The following is a 16900-nucleotide window of genomic DNA, read 5'->3' on the forward strand; positions in this document are numbered from 1 at the left end:
GGCGAAATTTTCGAAATAACAGCAAGTATGCGTCATCTCAAGAGCCTCAAACGTAAGATGGGTCAACAGATCCGTGGATACCTGCCTCCAAGCATTTTCCAGTCTCAGCCAGGGATTTAACAGACCTGGGTAGAGCAAAGAATAAGGGTCTTGCAGACTCCCATCCTTCAGCCATATTGTACATGGTAGACAGCCATGAGGGCTACACCAACACTTGCAAGAATCTCTAGATCGAGACCTAAGAAACTCGTAAAAGAATTGGCATACGGGATCCTGATTTAAAGTTGTCAAGTTAGGCAAAAGGCTCCGAGCCACAAAATGCCACCCTGTCGCAGAGGTATTGAAGCCGAGTGACGGAGAGTCGGCTATTGACTGATCCAAGTAAGAGTGATTCTTAAGCCAACTGAACATCTCTCTCTGAAGAGGGGCCGCCTCTGAAGCACCTGATTTCACCGGAAAAATGCTGCCGGTATTTGCGTAGGCCAGTGGCAGGAGGCCAACGCTACTTCTGTGATTAATCTCGCGGAAGCCTGCCTCGTAAAAGATTGGGAATTGCTGCAGGTCCAAGTTTCCACTGATATAAGTTCCTTCATAGTGCGGCGAAACCTCTAAGACGTCTGGAACGAATGCTCCCGCTTCGAGTACTTGTTCCATGACTAAACGAGCTCTTGCGTCAGGAAATTCATTTTCGCCAATTTTCCACTGGGCCAGCTGTCTTGGCGAAAGCGTTTCCTTGGCGATATGCCACAGCCTCTTTCTTCTGTCGGCCAAGTGTCCTGCTAAACATTGAATGCATTCAGGGGCTTTGAGGTAAAATTTCAATTCCGGTACGAATTGATACCAAGCAGCTCTATGGGACAGTAGAATTTCGCAAGCTTCTTTGCAAGAGAATTCCATTGCATAATCCAAGGCCGTCGCATGCAGTGGGTCTTTTTTGTTGATTATCTCGCCAAAAGGAGGAGAGCTAAACCAGTCGGCCAGCAGGAGGCAAAATGTAGAACCGTCAGATCGCCAATGCCATCTAAGATAGCCTGAGATGAGTTGTTCAATATGGAACGAATAGCACCCACAGACTTGAGGCAAATCGCAGCGATGAGGGGAGGGATATCCAGTGCTACAACCTTTCAGATTTAGACGCCTCAATTAGGAGTACGAGTCTTACCATTAACAAGTTCCCGGTTGTCAGTCATTAATCGAACGAAGTTTAGAGGGTCCGAACGAGTGGGGTTGAAGAAGGGTAAGGAATCATGTGATTGGGCGATATCAGCAGCAATTGTGCGTGCTTTTTCAAGATCTCGTCCCCGATTAAGTCTTTTATATCGTAACATTGATGTGAAGATTGAAAGCGCGTTCCTATAAGTTCATTAGCCTTGCGTAAGAATTTTTGACCTCTCGTGCTGAAATTTACCTTCCCATATTGTCCGGCTCGCCACAGGGAACGCCCACACGAATCAGGGTCTTGACGACTTTAGATAGCAGATCCATTTGCAGCGCCTTGTCAATCGATATGACTCCGAATAGCACGGCTTCCTGGAGATGAATCAGCCAGTGTGCTTTGCATGCGAGTAGTAGTCCTACATGGAGAAGAGTTCCTCTTGAGTTCATGTCGCAAGGTGAAACTTTACCATCCTGAAAAAGTCTCAATAGTTTCCGCTCTGTCAGAGCGAAATGCTTGTCACAGTCCTCAATTTCATTCGATGCTGAGTGTGGCCGAAAGGTCCGGAAAAGGCTCCTGATCAGGTCGGAGGCAGGACTCCTTTGTACCATCTGCTTGTAACGAAACTGGGGGGCAATCGAGCAGCCGCCGGCTCCAGATGTAGAAGATAGACTTAGGTCCACTAAGAAAGAGAGAGTGTGGTGGAAAGAAACTCTGAACCGGGCTCCGTAATCTTGGCGTTTCTGTGTTTTGTGGAACACACACTTTGCGGAGTGTTTGAACGATTCGTGCTGCTGATTATAGACGATGACTCCCAAGAAAATCTTCCTCTCCGCAGAGGTTCTAGTCTCCCTTTGGCGAAGATCACAAGTACATAGAGACGACATAGGGCCTTGTTGTTCGAATTGCAGTCTTCCGACCAGCTCTGAATGATCGTAACCAGCAGTGTCACAAAGGTCTCGCAAAGCAGCCGGCTTCTGAAGTAATCGAGCTCCAGTCTGAGAGAGTTTTCGCTGGTGAGTTTCCTGCGCACAATTAGCCCAAGGTGCACTATTGGACGGACGTTATCCCACAATATCTGCAAGTTGGCTCTGGGATTGCTCATGCTGAGTAATTATAAGGCTTGTGAGTGCTTCAAACATAGCTTGCATGTCGGCGCTGGTTTCTTGTTTTGCTGAGCGAACGGCCGTTATTACCGTATCAGAAGTTGTTTCGACAATACTCTCCGTGCTTCTCAAATGCATCCCACATTCTTCGGTCTTCAGCTCCAGATGTTGCAATCTCTGGTGTGTTGCCGTGAACTGTGAATCCATGGATTCTCCAAGTTTGGCCAATTCTTGGGTGTGGGAAATTCCCAGGTTCCTACAACGTTTGAGTACTTTTTTTGGCTGATATCGCAGATAAACCCACGTATTGATGACCTGGAGAGCAAGCTCTGTCGTCTCCGTAAGACGAAGCACGTTGTCTTGCATTTGGGTCAAGTCTTCCCGGCGTAGACCAAAACCCAGCAATCGCCCGGTATTCTTCATCTTGCCCTTCAAGTCGCTTGCCACCACATTTTGGAGCGACTCCAGCAGCACTCGAAGTTCCTCAACACCTCGTTCGCTCTCTTGCAGGCATTGTCGCAGTGTCTCGATCACCTCAGTGTCGGGGTCGGGAAGCGACTGGATTTTCGGAATCAAATCGCTCAGGGCCTGATACGTCCGTAGAAGATGGCTGACTTGGGTCGAGGCTGTGTCGAGGTCCTTGTCGCGGCCCCGCACAGAGTTGATGTAGTTGTATAGCCCTTGGGACACTTGAATCCCAAGGGAGATAATGCCAACGGCGCTCCCAGCCACAGAGAGCGGGTCTGACATGTTCGAGATCTTGATGATGATGATGATGATGTTGGAGAAAGAAGAAGTTTTAGGGAAGTCAGCCCAACATACCTGGTAGTATCAAATATGCAGTCTTCGTTGTAATGCATCTTCGCTAGCTGCATACATAGTCAGGCCACCAATCGACACGGAGAATAGACGCAGCCAAGCTCGAAGCGCCCAATAAGATTCATTCTGAGTGAGATTTAAGGCAGAATAGGCATCCGAACAGGGGCTGCGGACACCCGCCGGATCCCCCCAGCAGAATGCGAACCACATAGAGATATGCAACCCGTTTAGGGGCCACCAGATCGGCAGAAAGCCAAAAGTCAATGCAGTGAAAAGTAGGAATCCAGATGGCTAATTAAAACGCATTACCAAGAGGTTAGGGTGCCCTAGTACACACATACCCAGAGGGGGGACTGGAAGCTCAACAGTAAAAAACACCAACAACAGTATCAATAATACAAAACGCATTACAGTTTAGATTTCTTACAAAATAACGAGTGCCACTGTTCTATCATATGGGCGTTTTCCTCACTAAAATCCCTTTCCTACTATACTCCAACTTAGCTGGCACGTATCCAATCGACGACACAGCCAGTGTTACCCGCAGGGAATGAGTCTCAAATCTCGACATGTTGCAGGATTTGAAACAATTCACAACTAATTTTTTGAACAGTTTTACCTTGCCTCTGGTCACATCTAACATTACCTATACAAAGCACTCATTCTGAGCCCTGTTTGCATTCTAAAGGTTGAATGCTACTTTCATCGGGGCATCGCAGCTGCCTAGACCTAGACTTGGAGTATTGCGCTGAGTGACATCGGAAAACTTGCTAATTTATCATGAGCCTTCTTTGTGGTAAAGGCATACTAAAAGTTTGGAATTTGAGATACATTTGTAGGCAATAAAATAGTACTCTTTTGTTCTGTCAGCAAGTAAAATATCCAGATGGGAAACATGCATGCATTTGAGAAACACTGCGTCATTGCCGAGACCAGAAACGTCGCGAAAACAGGGACTCCGTAGACCAAATCGATGAAGCGACATTTATGCCCAGTTTATCGAATCTGTCCTGACTTCACACGATAATTCAGGTACAATCCATGATCAAGAAAACATGGCGTATGCATCCAAGGCAAAATAAATCTTTTTCCAATATTTGAACGGGCAGGGTTTTCGGCTTCAACAGTATTCATTTCTTGCCAAGCCATGAAATCTCTGCTTCCCAAATTGGTATGTACAAAATTCCGATAAAATCGTTCGTGCCTCTTCCATCGTTATCTACAGCGGCTGCCATTAGTGGTCGCAATTGAGCGCTTCCACCACTCTACCAAGGCCCTCCCGTATCCAATATGTAATATTTTTAGCCACTGCTCATCAATCCCCGCTTATCCAAATCTCCCTCATCGCACCTAGTACACAGTTGTGATAGGTGTCTTGATGTAAGAGGTCAAGCTAGTGGTGCCGTTCATCTTCTGGTAAATAGCCTGGACGAAGGCCTGGGCGGCAAGCTTGGCGCCTTCGGGGCTGGTGTGGGTGTGGTCGTTAGGGAACAAGGCGTTGACGGCCGAGCTGCCGAGCTTGAGGTTCATCTTGCTGACGGCCTGGAAGTGGTCGACGAAAGTAACGGCGGAACTGGCGATGGCATTCGCGGCCGTCTTCTGGTAGCCCACGAAGCGAGGCGCGGCTCCACCGAAAGTACCCGTCTCCCACTGGTTGTTAGGTGTCTGTGAGCTGAGGATGACAGTCGCTCCCTTGGCCGTCATGAGCTTAGACGCCTGGATGACATAGTAGACGAAGGTGTAGACAGTCTCGCCTGTCACGTCTGAGATGCACGTCTCAGTGCCGGCTCCCGGGCAGTCAGAGCGCTTGTTGTCGTTCGACGTAGGTGTGCCACCGTCATTGTGTCCAAACTCAATGACGACGATATCTCCCGAGGTGACGAGGTCCGCAACGGCCTGGAACCGGCCCTCGTTCCAGTACGAGCGAGCCGAACGGCCGCCAATGGCCTTGTTAACGGCCGTGACTGTCAGGTAGTTGCCGATGTAGTTGCCCCAGCCGTCGGTGCTGCCGTCATTCGCGCCGTTCTTGGCCATGGTGCTGTCGCCGCAGAAGTAGACGGTTGGCGTGGCTCGGGGTGCCAGGTTGACCGAGTCGGGCGCAGGCGCAGCTGCAACCTGCAGGGCGCCGAGCACCAGGGGAGAAAGGGTCGATAGAGAGAACTTCATGATGAACGAATTATATACTGGAAGCAAACACTTGAAATATTCCGACGCTGCAAATGATGGAGGATCCTGGGGGTTATCAATCGTTGGTCCGAGAAAGGAACAGCTACAGTTAAATACAAGACCAACATAAACGCCGCCAAGCCATGGCTCCATGTCAGCCGATCTCAGCAAACGACATGTTTCAGGAACGGATGACTATGCGCTCTCCGAAATGGAAGCGTCGCGGAGTTGGCTCCGCTTGACCGAGTTGGGCTCCTGTCCCGTGCCAGGTTCCTTTCTCTGAAACGGGCATTTTTCCACCAGTTACGAATATAAGGTTACTTCGGAACGATGGTGTCATTGACTTGTACGCGTAAAATTACGGGCCTCGAGGTATGCTTCAATTTAAACCACAAATCATAGCTATGGACGGCGTTGCAGGGAGGCCCCGGCCAGTCCATGCGATCAGCGCCCGGCTGATCCGCTACAATAGTCCTCTCGGTTGCACGCGAGAGCTACAGCAGGCTTCTCGCTAGAGAATCGACCCGAACTCAACTTTTAGGGTTCCTAGATGCACTCCTGGATAGGTGCGCTTCGGCTAGGTCGGCCTGGAGGACGTTCGGGTTATTATACAGCGAATCCCCCCGCATCCGCTCCGCTTGGCCAGATGAATAAAGTTGACGATTGCGGAGTGCAGGATGTGCCAAGAGCCTCTATTCAGACAACTGCGTCCGGTGGGCTGGGGTATTGATTGGTCTCGGTTAGTTGCTCCGAGCCCTCAGCCCCTGACTTGGGATGTGACTTGTGGGTTTATTCGGCTTGCTTCACGATCAGGTGGAGAATAAACATTAACAGTCGTGTTCTAGTTGGTATTAAGGGTGATATTAACATGGCGCAGGACTGAGCACCCGCTCATTTAGTCTTGGGCTTCTTAGAGCCAATCTTCCACGTCGACAGCTTCCCCCAGCGAGACCTAGATGTTCCCTCAGCCTTTGCTGCTGCTGGTACGGAGCCTTCCAACTCTTCTCTCGGACCTCCAATCAGGGTATTGCCCTCAAGCTCAGGCGGATCCACCCAGAGCTCCGATAGTTTGGCCGTACTACTTTGCCCGTGGTCACTCATAGGCGTCGTCGCGCTCGTCATCGTTTCTACCGGGCTGAAGCCGCTATTGGACATGGATGTGACACTCATGGAAGTGCTTAGCACCTCGGTTGAGTCTAGCTCCGCCGCGGGCTTGCAAGAATCGCCTGTGCTTTTGAGGTATTTGACCGAATCTGGGTCGGATGACAACAAGGCCGGCTTCTCGTCACCATGTAGCTCGGAGACGACATGAGGCACCGCAAGTTCTGCAGGGTCGTTTGAGTTTCTGGCCAGTGCAAGGCTGGAGGTGCTCATAAGCGATTTGTAGTCTGGCGGTTTCCCAAAGCGATTGCTGTAGATGGTCTCTTCGACGGCGCTTCGCAGTTTGTTGAATTTGAAGCCAATGGTAAAGTTGTTCAGCGGGAGGAGTTGGTCGATCTCGTCGTGAACCTGTTGCTGCAGGCGCTTCTCCTTGCCGGCGAAAGTCTTGATCATGTTGCTGGTGTAGTATTTTGCGGCGTCTTCGATCTGCTTCACGGAAACATACTTGCCGTCGTATCGAAAGGACCGTTCGAGGATGAGGATCATGTCGCAGGAGCACTTGAGAAGCATTCTCGCTGTTGGCGGCAGACCCCAGATGCAACCAGCAATACCGACGATTGCACCAATACCAGCCGTCGGGATCGCTGCACCAAGAGTGACTGCGCTCACGGCGGCGAATTGCATCAAAGAGACCTTCATGAACGTCTTCAGGTTCCCCATGACAATGTCTGACATGATCTTCTCTATTTCATCCGGGGTCGCCTTGGGAAATCCGAAGCATTGCAGGACGTGTTCGCAGATGAGTCGCGAGACGGTGGGCGTTCCGATTATGCCAGAGAATGGGAGAGGGACAGCGGCGGTGCGAATTGCATGAGTACCTAATCTCATACATTCTGTTATCGCTGAGTTGATTTTCTGTTCAACGTCGACGACTTGCGCCGCGACGCAAAAGAGACGTACACGTTCGTCAACAATAAGTCCGAGGGTTTGGGAGAGGAGATCTTTGACGCCCGCATCGTCATCTAGGAACAGATGTCAGAATCATGTTGCCTCATAATGAAGGAGACCATACCTTTTGAAAGACAGCAGTACCCATCGGCCTTGTAGTGTTCGATCTGTGACAACTGGTTTCTGAGCTCATCGAACTGCGCCTGTGCCATCATGTTGGCCTGTTCGTCCGCTAGCTTCTTGGCCTCTTTGTAATCGTTTGTCTTCTCCATTAGCTCCTCCAGCAGCTTCATTTTACGATAGCCGGTGAGTTTGTCCTTCTTCGTACCGATGACGAATACGGGGACTTGATGCGAGAATTGGGCAATAGTTGCAAAGGTTCGCTTGTCTGCTTCTTCGATGCGGCTCACATCGGCGTCCACACAGAACCTGGCGAGGATTTATCAGAACCGGAACCTCATAGCGCAGCGAACAAGAGCTTACCAAATGACGTGCAGGGCTTTGGCAGGGTCTTCCTGGAACGCGCGGTGCCTGAGAAACTTTGCAATTAAATCGAGTTCTGTGTCGCTTCCTGCCTGCCAGCCTCTCGAGTCGTGAATGAGCAATCCCGGGTGTAGTGGAGACTCAAAGGCTTCGTTTATGTCATGGACGCCCTGATCATAGGACTTAGACTCCCCCGTCATTTCAACACCAAACACCTTGTTGATTAGTGTCGACTTGCCCACTCCAGTCTTACCACAGACCAATATCCGAAATGCCTTGACACCGCTTGCTTGCAGTTGCATATCTCGAAGCCATGGGGCAAGCGAGTTGTCGTCATCGACCAGGCAAGTGTCCTGGAAGTTTGAGATTTTTGTTTTGATAGTTTTGAAGCTGGGAAGCTCAAGGTACCGAGGGTATCTATCGAGCACGCAGAAGATGGAAGCATGAATCACCGTACCGTATGGTCCTGTAGCGTATCAGCAGAGTCCAAACTCCGACTCTCAAGGGACAAACTGTACCATTGTTGCTCCATCCTTTCAGACCATCTGCGCCGAATACTTTACGTGTGGCACCGCGTGAGAAGCGCTCGGGGTCGTGTTTCAAGCTGTGGATTTCACCGCCGGCCGCCGAGCGCGCCGCATGAGAGCTCTGGAGGTCAAACATACTGACCTGAATGCCATTCGAATATTTGAGGCGCCATTCAATATCTTCTGAACCGTCCAGATTTGGCAGGTTACCAGCGTATTGGGGAAAGACGAGAGAGAGCGGATTCTCGACAGCGGTTGGTTTCTCCATGGAACGTACACTCAACCCAGCTGTGATGCTCTCGAGTAGGATCCATTGGAGCGGATACAGAGAAAGCCCGTCATTGGCAGTGCCACCGCACAGATCGTCGGTTGTGCCAAGAAACCAAGCTTGGATAAGAGACCGTCTCGTCATTTCAGTGTCGCTAGGGACTTCGAACACCTCTGGGACCCTGTTGGACCGGCTTTCGTTGATAGCGAGCGCATGCCGCAGAATCTCAATGGATGGACCAAGCGAGATGTCGTAACGCGTCTTCACCGACGTGAGCTTCACCGTGTCGAAAAGACCGACAAAGGGTATCCGAGGCGGGTCACCGGCGTTGCCTTTGACCGTCTGCACCAGGTGTGTGCCATTCCGATAGTCGTCCTCGAGCTCTGCCTTGATGAGTGCGCATGTTAAATCGAACTGGTCGTCGAATCTATGCGCGAACTGTTTCTTCAGCAGACCCATACGATGGACGATTCCAGCAACTGCGCGGGCCACAAAGGCGCCGTGGCCGGATCCATACAGCCAGAGCTCATCTTCGGCGTGTTCGAGCGTGGAGCACACGTCCTTGACGATGGTTTTAATGACGTCGGCGGTATCGTCGGTCGCGGGTTTGGACTTGAACTTGTCGCCGAACTTGGGAATGTTGCCGACGGCGACGTAGTATCTCGGTATCTGTACCAGAGCACGCCCCGAAGGGCATATGCCCTCTCGAACGAGCTGCTTGAGCCGTTGGATATTCGACTGGTTCACCTCCTCTGGCAGAACGGTCAGCTACAGCTCCGCGTCGGTCGCGACAAAGTGGAGATCGGCTCACTCTTCTTTTCGCGCGTCTCGCTCCCATCAATCAAGACCACCAGGCGCTTCAGCGTTCTCTGATCAGACATGCTGAACGCGACTCTCGATCAATCACCGGCCTGCGGAATTCCCAGTTAAACAATCATTTCAGGCAGCCAAGGTTGAAGATGTTGAATGTTGAGCGGGGAAGAAGCGTGAGGTGATAAGGCAAGGCTGAGCCGGAATTCGCAACCAGGGGCGTGATTCGGCTGCCAGACCGTAGCTCGCTTTCGGTTACGCAGCCGCTATTCGCTTTTGGGCCATCCGGCTTACTGCCGTATGCACCTCGACGTATTCCCAGCTCTCTGAAGCTTGGGGGCCATAACTCATAACCCACTGATAACCCTGGTTGCTACGGTGTTAATCTTAATATGTTGGGCTGCAGGGGTATTTTAGTCATGCCAAGTGTCCATACGGAATTTCCAGATAGATTTTAATCATGCTAAATGGTATAGCTGACTGAAGATCGGAACTGTGGCTCACAGCAAGTCACAGCGTTACTATACTTGGCTGTGCCATTTCGATATCCATTTAGCGTGGAATCGCCCAGCTAGGCCAATCCAAGAAGCAGTTTCGAGTGGAGGAGGGAGTACGTTGGTTGAGCTAATGATGTCTGACATTTCTGTCTTGTGAGGGATAAGGTGGGTTGGAGTTGGTGTATATGATGGTTCGTAGATCAATCAATGAAGTATAGTGACTCGTGGGAGGAGACATCCATTCGTGGCATTTGTTTGCAGAAGTCATTAGCCTATTCATCTACCAAAGGCAGACAGGTCACGGAGGCAAACACCCCGCGATTCCTGACACCTACTCGGCAACGAGAGCGTATGAGCATCGCTTAGGTAAACGACCTAGAATATCACTGCCCGCTATTCGATGTCTATTAGCTTCCATCTCTCCCTAACGAAGCCGTATGTTTTCCCATGACGCTTTCGCCAACACTTCGTCTGCCCTGGGATGATCACCGACATAAGACCCACCAACGACGACGTAACCGTTATTACTAGGTCTCAGCACCAAGTAACCAGTCGACCCACGTATCAACGCAAGAGAGTCATGGCTCGTCACCGGGCCACTCGTACTCCCCGTGATCCCTGTGTCGGTGACGAAAAAGTGAACGCCCTGCGTATATGCCCCGGCCTTCCGAAACCTGGCTATCCTCGACAGGCTGCTGAGAAACTGAACCGGGCTCCGGTAAACACGCAGAGCGACCACTACCACAACCGGCAGGACAAGAATCCTCCAAGCCCAAACAACGAAAGCGACCATGAACCCGATATTGGCCAAGGCACCGAGAGACCAAGCGATAAGGAATATGGTCGTGTCTCCTATAAACACGGCTGCAAACTGAATCGCAGCCGATATCAAGTGGCCCAAGACTGGGAGAACAAAAGTCCAATCCATGTCGTCGTATGTAGTTTGGAATAGGGTCTCGATCAATGACACGCGGAACTCCCAAAACACACCGCCTATAGTGAACAAGATGTCGCCGGAAGATTGACGCCACATATCGCGGTTTAGCCAGGTCCTGCCCTTAATAAACACACCGAAGGCTTGGTTAATCGCACTCATCTCTGTCATGGGCTGGCGCTCCCACCGGGGGTCAAGTTGCATGCGATGGCCGTCTGTGGGACAGGAAGCAACCGATGGAAATCGCATGCATAAAAGCTCGTGGATTCTGATTCTGAAGTACCCCGACGAATATGCTGCGGTTACATAGGCAAGTATATCGAACAAGTCCAACGTGCGAACTGCCATGCGCATAGACACGAAGACCTGAGCCATGTGTGACCGCCACACTAGGTTGATAGCGGTCTCCGTCAGGGCGCTCATCACAGGATCTGGGGCTTTGTTTCGTCTTCCGGTGCGAGGGTAGGATATACTTGCTAGAACTTGCCAAAGAAGTTGCACCGAATCTACAGTGCCTATCTCTGTCACGCGTCCGACTATCTTGGCTTCTACTTTCAGGCATGGTCCGTCAATGTCGTAGCATACTTCCTCGGGACTCGAAAGTGATGGTGCAGGCGTAAATGTGTCAAGAAGGCTGATGTGACGAGCAGAGTCGACGCGGGTTGATATCGGCTGCGTCCAGTCGGGGACCCAAGAAGGCAAGTCAATCAGCCAATCGGTGGCTGGAGCGTAACAGGCATCTCTTCCGGCTCGAAAGTTATTTGCAACTCTCAACACACGACTGGTCATGGTGAACATGGAAGCTGAGATGCCGTCGTAGGGGTTGCGTCTGGCGGGCAAAAGGAGGCTGTACGACAGACGTAGATAGGGATCCGGGGTTTGTGCCAGACGAATAGCATCCAGGTTTCCGTCCAGCTTGAAGCAAGCTAGTGCAACGGCCTTGAATACTTGGGCGTCCGTCTGGGCCCACATGGAGATTGGAATATCGTGGTCAATTCCAAGCTCCTGGAAGACACCGTAGAGCGAGAAGAACCTGTCCTTTGGGTCGCGGCATGCCTTGAACCGCATAGAATTCATGACGCTTGTAAAAGAGAACTGAGATAAATCCTCAAGGCGTGACTCGCCGAATCCTAAGTCATTGTCGTGTCTTAAATTATTGTCGTGTCTCGCTGGATTCACCCCTCTCTTCAAAGCAATGGCGTCGGCGAGATAGAATTGCAGCGCAATAGCCTGGTCGACATTGACCGACGCAGGAAGCACACCGAGTTTCCTCAAAACATCCCAGCCGCGACGGATGTATTCGAGCTTGAGATGTACGTCACCGCAGACCACAGTTACTCGGCCGGGATATGGCAGCGTAACCTCCTGGACTGGCCAGGCTCTAGTAAACCACGACCTGCCAAAGAAATCAGCCAGACTCTTGCTGAGTTGTGGCCACGTGCGGGCCATGTCGAGCCCGATCTTTGTCGCCTCTTGTTCCGAATCTCTGATAGCCAGGACATCGTCGATCCCAGATACCTTGGCGAAGTAGTCACAGACAAGGCTGCTGGAATCATCTTGTTCACCCAGCCAAACTCGAACGCCGGCCGCTGTCTTGTATATGTCGCCCATGATACCGATCTGCTGGATTTTCTCCTCCGTGGATTCTTGGTCGATGCAAATTGCGTCCACCCACATCCGGCTCTCTCCGCGATCCCCGTGGATATTTCTCAGCGCCGCCACGCAGTTCTTTGTGACGGAAATAAGTGCCCCATCGCAAATGATTCGTACAGTTCCATCCTGAGAGTCCCAGGCGTAAGACAGGGCTGTGAAAGGGGGGGCGGAATCCAACGGTACTTCCTCCATACAGCAGGCGATCGGCGCATTCCTGTCGTCATTGTGTGGTTTGAGGGTGATGAGCCGAATTGTTTTGGAGCCGGAAAGGCGCGTATACTTGTATTGCGGCAGGCTCTCGTCGGGGGGATTCAGCCGCGCCGGCGGCACTGGACGAGGGTCGATCCAGGACTTCAATAAAACCTCCACGGTTTGATGGCGTATCCAGCCGGCTCCTATCCCAGGGGATTGCCGAAAATACATCGGGTGCATTGCCAATGCAAGTTGGAGAAAATCTGACCAGGTTCTTGAATCCTCTGCTCTGAAGCCCATGCCCCGATAAACATCTTGAAGCATACGCTGCACGTACATGTCGAGCATGATGCTCATAGAGGAAGCAAAGATCTGAAGTTCGACTGACGGGTCACGCCATATTTCAGGTAATGTCTGCCGGACCCGGATGATCAAGTGAAGTGGTAGGAGCAGCGCACATGCCCATACGACAATCACGACGACGAACTCAGAGAATATAATCAGGTGTAGGTTGGCCATCCCCAGTCGCCTTTGTTCGACCGATGCGAGCTGTTCGATATGTTGATGTTTGTGTGCAATTTCCGACTACGTGAGGAGCAGGGCTAAGTTCGTAGGTTCCTACTTTGTAGTTACTGGCCATACAGAATCGTAAATATGGGGCTGCTGCCTAGAATGGTTCGCACAAATTGAAGTTAGGCTAATCACTCCCCTCACCTGTTTTGTAATTCTACAAGCTGTCAAAATAGCTTCACTTGGGATTTGGGTGTTGCAACTTCAATGACAAGAACTTGTGACCAAGCTGCAAGGAGGAAAATCATCTCTCTATTGAAACTTTGAAAATATCAAAACGATCTATATCTATCTCTATCCATGTTCCATCATTCCGTCTCCGTCTAAGGCCTCCTCTACTTGCAAGCATAACAAAGGAAAAAAGAGCAAAGAGTAAACAAAACAAAATAAAAAAAAGAATCAGTCTTGGTAACCCATCCGCAGGCGACGATTTCGCAACCTTGGCCTGGCCCTTCGCCGTTACGAACCGTGTGTGCCAAGATCGCCGGAGGAAGAGGCACAGCCTCAACAGCAACTAAGCCTACTTGCGAGTCAGGCGATTGACAAGGTACCGGTAGTACGTGAGACAGTTTGTAGAAGCATCGAACGTCCCCTGCTTACCACCACCCATTGCCTCCGTACGCCACTCGCTCCCTGATACAATATTAGTCACTGTACCCTAGAGTTGGGGTCAAAATCTCAAAACGGCTTACCAGCGTTGTCAAGATCGACGTTCAGAGCAGTAATGTTGTTACCATATCTTGTCAAGTCGACTTGACCCCCGTAAAATAGTCTGCTATAACGTGAGTTGGAACTTGTCAGTAAAGGCCAATGGAGACACTTACTCTTGGCTCCCCCGAAAAGCATATCGATTTTCCCTCACATGCCAATAGGCACCAGAATTTCCGAAATCCTTGAGTATCACATCACGGAATGTCCCATCAAACGTCCGCACCGTTCCACACCCAATACATCCAGAAGAGTCCTTCGCGACTTTGGAAACTCTCCCCAAGACAAGGCCGACATGGGTACAACCGTAAATGTTCTTTTTTTTCTCCTGTTGTATAAGCTTTTTGTACTCTCCCGCTGCCCATTTCCCTGCGTCTGTGTTCGGAACATAATCCGCTGCTGCTTTATAACAATTCATGAAGTAGTAGTGCTTGCCAACTTCGAGGCTGCGGCGCCCTGCTGCCTGCTTGGCAGCTTTGAAGGCCTGGATTTTCTCTCCTTCGGATAGTTCACCCTCGTCGGCGTCCAGCTTGCGTGGGAATCGCTGAGAGGGGTTTGGGATGTAATCAACCACCGATAGATTTCCGTGTTTGCCATCCTGTGCCACAGTATCCGAAGTCAGATTGAAGGGGCGGATGATGGCGCTGGAGGCGAGCCCGCAGAAAGTGACGAGGTGCAGGAATTTCATGGTGATGGTAAGTATTTCCCGTGAAATCGAAGCGAAAATGAGGTTGAGAGGTTGAGAGAAGAGGAATGATGCTGAAGTCTTGTCGTTGGAGTTCCTGTATTTCTCTTGGAGCGGTACAGACTGATATATATAGCTGTTAGGTGAGCTCACCATACCATGAAGGTTGAATACACTCATGTGGCCATTGTATGCTACTCGTGAATGAGGTTAGGGCTATTCTTTCACATCTAAATTAAGCATGACTACTAAGCGCCTGTATGGATGAAACGGCGTATGGCCCTAGGAGAAAACAGCCTCACAGACCGGGCGTTGCGTTCTTGAGTAGTGGTGGGGAAGGGCTCGGTGATTCCGCTATACATGCTCCATTACAGACTGGATATTTTCTTGCCATGCAATCCACAAGACAGTCGTTTCCTTCTCGAGGGGTGCTAGAGAAGGGCTTGGCGACTCCGTTACATGCTCTATATTTTAACGCGCTCCAACTTCAACTTCGTATTTTCTTCCAAGTGAATCATGCGCACCCTTGCCAGGCGTATATCCCCTACATGTCAATTCGCCTTGGAGCCATAAGACGACGTACTATCGACGCCCGGGAACCGCCAGGTCATCGCCCTCTTGATATTGATCATAACTCAAAAATAGCATGTCGGACCGACGGAGTTGCCTAACAAACTCAGACCTAAGGGTGAAAGCTTATTCTGAAACCTCCTAGTGAAAAAGCTTGACGCGACAGGGGTGGCTGGATAGACATAAATGTTTCTAAATACAGTTCTGATCCTGGCTACGGTTCAATTAACCATTGCCTTATCCTGTAAACAGTAGGGTAGGGACCCAAAGACAGTGGTCATACACGAGAAGGTGAGAGTGTTAGAGCTCTACTAACGGGCCTTGGCAGAAAATTGGGACAGTTGAACCAGCCTTGCTTCACTGAAATCCGTGTTGTCTGTAGGGTTGGGGTCGGAGGGGTCATTCAAGTATTAGTCAAATTTCAGGGGCAGGGTAAAAACCAGAGGAGGACGGAGCAGCGCCGGCAGCCGTCACAACCGACACAACCGTTACGGCAGCTCTTGCAGCAACCCTCACAGCCTCATATAGAGCTGTAGTAGCATTTTCAATGGCAGCTGCCGGAGTAACAGCCAGGCCGGGCTTAAAGTGACGAGTTTTCCCGGAAAACCACAGAGATGAGTTCAAGTCCAGTATGGCGTTTGCATTCAAGACTCCTTCGGGTAGCTATTGGTCCTGCAGGTTCCAGGTGCACACAGAGATGAGGGTTTTTTAACGATTTGGCTGCAGCCGGACTTGCAGGTTGTTATGTTGTGTTAATAACTATAGATTTCACTTATTGTTCAGAACATTCCCTACCTTACACTGTAAATTTGCTGTGACGAACGGAAGATCCAATATGCGGGGTGAAAAAAGTAGAGTCACAGAATACATACTGTGCCAATAGCAATACTCATACGGATTTCCAGCCGCCCTCGGGTAGATTGTGGTCGTTGCTGATTGTGTGGCGGCGCTCCTGATTAGTAAATACCTCTGTATATTTGCGTAGTAATTATGAGTTGCTAGAGGAGCCTCCGACGACTCTCGGAACTTGATTTGTAAACCCCCCGCAGCGATGACATATCGTAAGACTCAATTCCAATTGCCTTCGGCGCTTAACTTGCATTAGACGCCTCATGCTGCTTGGAGTTTTTGAGATTGAAGATGGAATGGATTTCTCCACTTTCCGCCCAAAGCCGTCCGAGTGGATACAAGCTTCCTGTGAATCCTGACTCGCTGCATGACGACATCACAGAATGAGATTTTAGATCTTCCAGCAGTGACACCTCCTGCATTCTATATATAGCTAGGCTGGCAGTAAAGAGCGTCCCGTGCACACTTTGGTTGGTATTGGGCGAACTGGTCGTTTGGAAGTGGTAGTTTGGGATCCCTATTACGAACCCACCCCGGATTTCCAATCACGACATTAGTAACCCCATACAAATAGCGAAATGGCAGTGCTACAGCAAATCCTAGACCAAATTAGTATATCTCGTAAAGATTACTTATTAATATACTCAGCTTGAACCTTTTCGAATGCCTTCGGCGTCTAAGTTTCGTCGGTCGGTTATGTAAGGTGGCCGACGGTCTATTAGACTGCCGAGTGTATTCACCGCAAGCTGACTGCAGAATGTATCCACTGGAAGCTGACCCTCAGCAACTGGTAGCTAAGGGTGGTTCGGTTGCGCCCATTGTCATCTTGCCGACATAGCCTTGCTATATAATACTTTT

General features: G+C 50.4%; 5 protein-coding genes across 5 annotated transcripts; all 5 read right to left on the bottom strand.

Annotated features, from left to right (window-relative positions):
• Positions 1–1211: 1211 nt before the first annotated feature.
• Positions 1212–3012, bottom strand: BGZ61DRAFT_585814 (uncharacterized protein; the record flags this gene model as incomplete). Its single annotated transcript, XM_046256420.1, has 5 exons — positions 1212–1353; positions 1409–1530; positions 1579–2181; positions 2230–2518; positions 2567–3012. Coding segments are annotated over 5 exons (1602 nt in total), but the record flags the coding sequence as incomplete, so codon positions are not given.
• Positions 3013–4431: 1419 nt separating this feature from the next.
• On the bottom strand, positions 4432–5247 carry BGZ61DRAFT_344643 (SGNH hydrolase-type esterase domain-containing protein; the record flags this gene model as incomplete). Its single annotated transcript, XM_046239722.1, has 1 exon — positions 4432–5247. The coding sequence occupies one exon, from the start codon at positions 5245–5247 to the stop codon at positions 4432–4434; it is 816 nt and encodes a 271-aa protein (XP_046108954.1).
• An 891-nt stretch (positions 5248–6138) lies between these two features.
• Positions 6139–9455, bottom strand: BGZ61DRAFT_474770 (uncharacterized protein; the record flags this gene model as incomplete). The annotated part of the gene is made up of 5 exons (XM_046248608.1): positions 6139–7370; positions 7421–7725; positions 7780–8245; positions 8298–9326; positions 9386–9455. The coding sequence occupies 5 exons, from the start codon at positions 9453–9455 to the stop codon at positions 6139–6141; spliced, it is 3102 nt and encodes a 1033-aa protein (XP_046108955.1).
• A 658-nt stretch (positions 9456–10113) lies between these two features.
• On the bottom strand, positions 10114–10698 carry BGZ61DRAFT_445865 (uncharacterized protein). The gene has a single exon (XM_046245142.1). It carries the CDS (start codon positions 10672–10674, stop codon positions 10306–10308), a length of 369 nt encoding a protein of 122 aa, XP_046108956.1. The 5' UTR covers positions 10675–10698; the 3' UTR covers positions 10114–10305.
• Positions 10699–13750: 3052 nt separating this feature from the next.
• BGZ61DRAFT_529364 (uncharacterized protein) lies at positions 13751–14626 on the bottom strand (the record flags this gene model as incomplete). The annotated part of the gene is made up of 3 exons (XM_046253388.1): positions 13751–13863; positions 13923–14002; positions 14055–14626. 3 exons carry the CDS (start codon positions 14624–14626, stop codon positions 13751–13753), a joined length of 765 nt encoding a protein of 254 aa, XP_046108957.1.
• Positions 14627–16900: the final 2274 nt, after the last annotated feature.

Source organism: Ilyonectria robusta (assembly GCF_021365365.1).
Source record: "Ilyonectria robusta strain PMI_751 chromosome Unknown BGZ61scaffold_4, whole genome shotgun sequence".
NCBI classification, from domain to species: Eukaryota; Fungi; Ascomycota; class Sordariomycetes; order Hypocreales; family Nectriaceae; genus Ilyonectria; species Ilyonectria robusta.

Bases quoted from the DNA above. Each gene is read 5' to 3' on its own strand.
- BGZ61DRAFT_445865 (XM_046245142.1), bottom strand. From the start codon at position 10,674: ATGGTCGCTTTCGTTGTTTGGGCTTGGAGGATTCTTGTCCTGCCGGTT.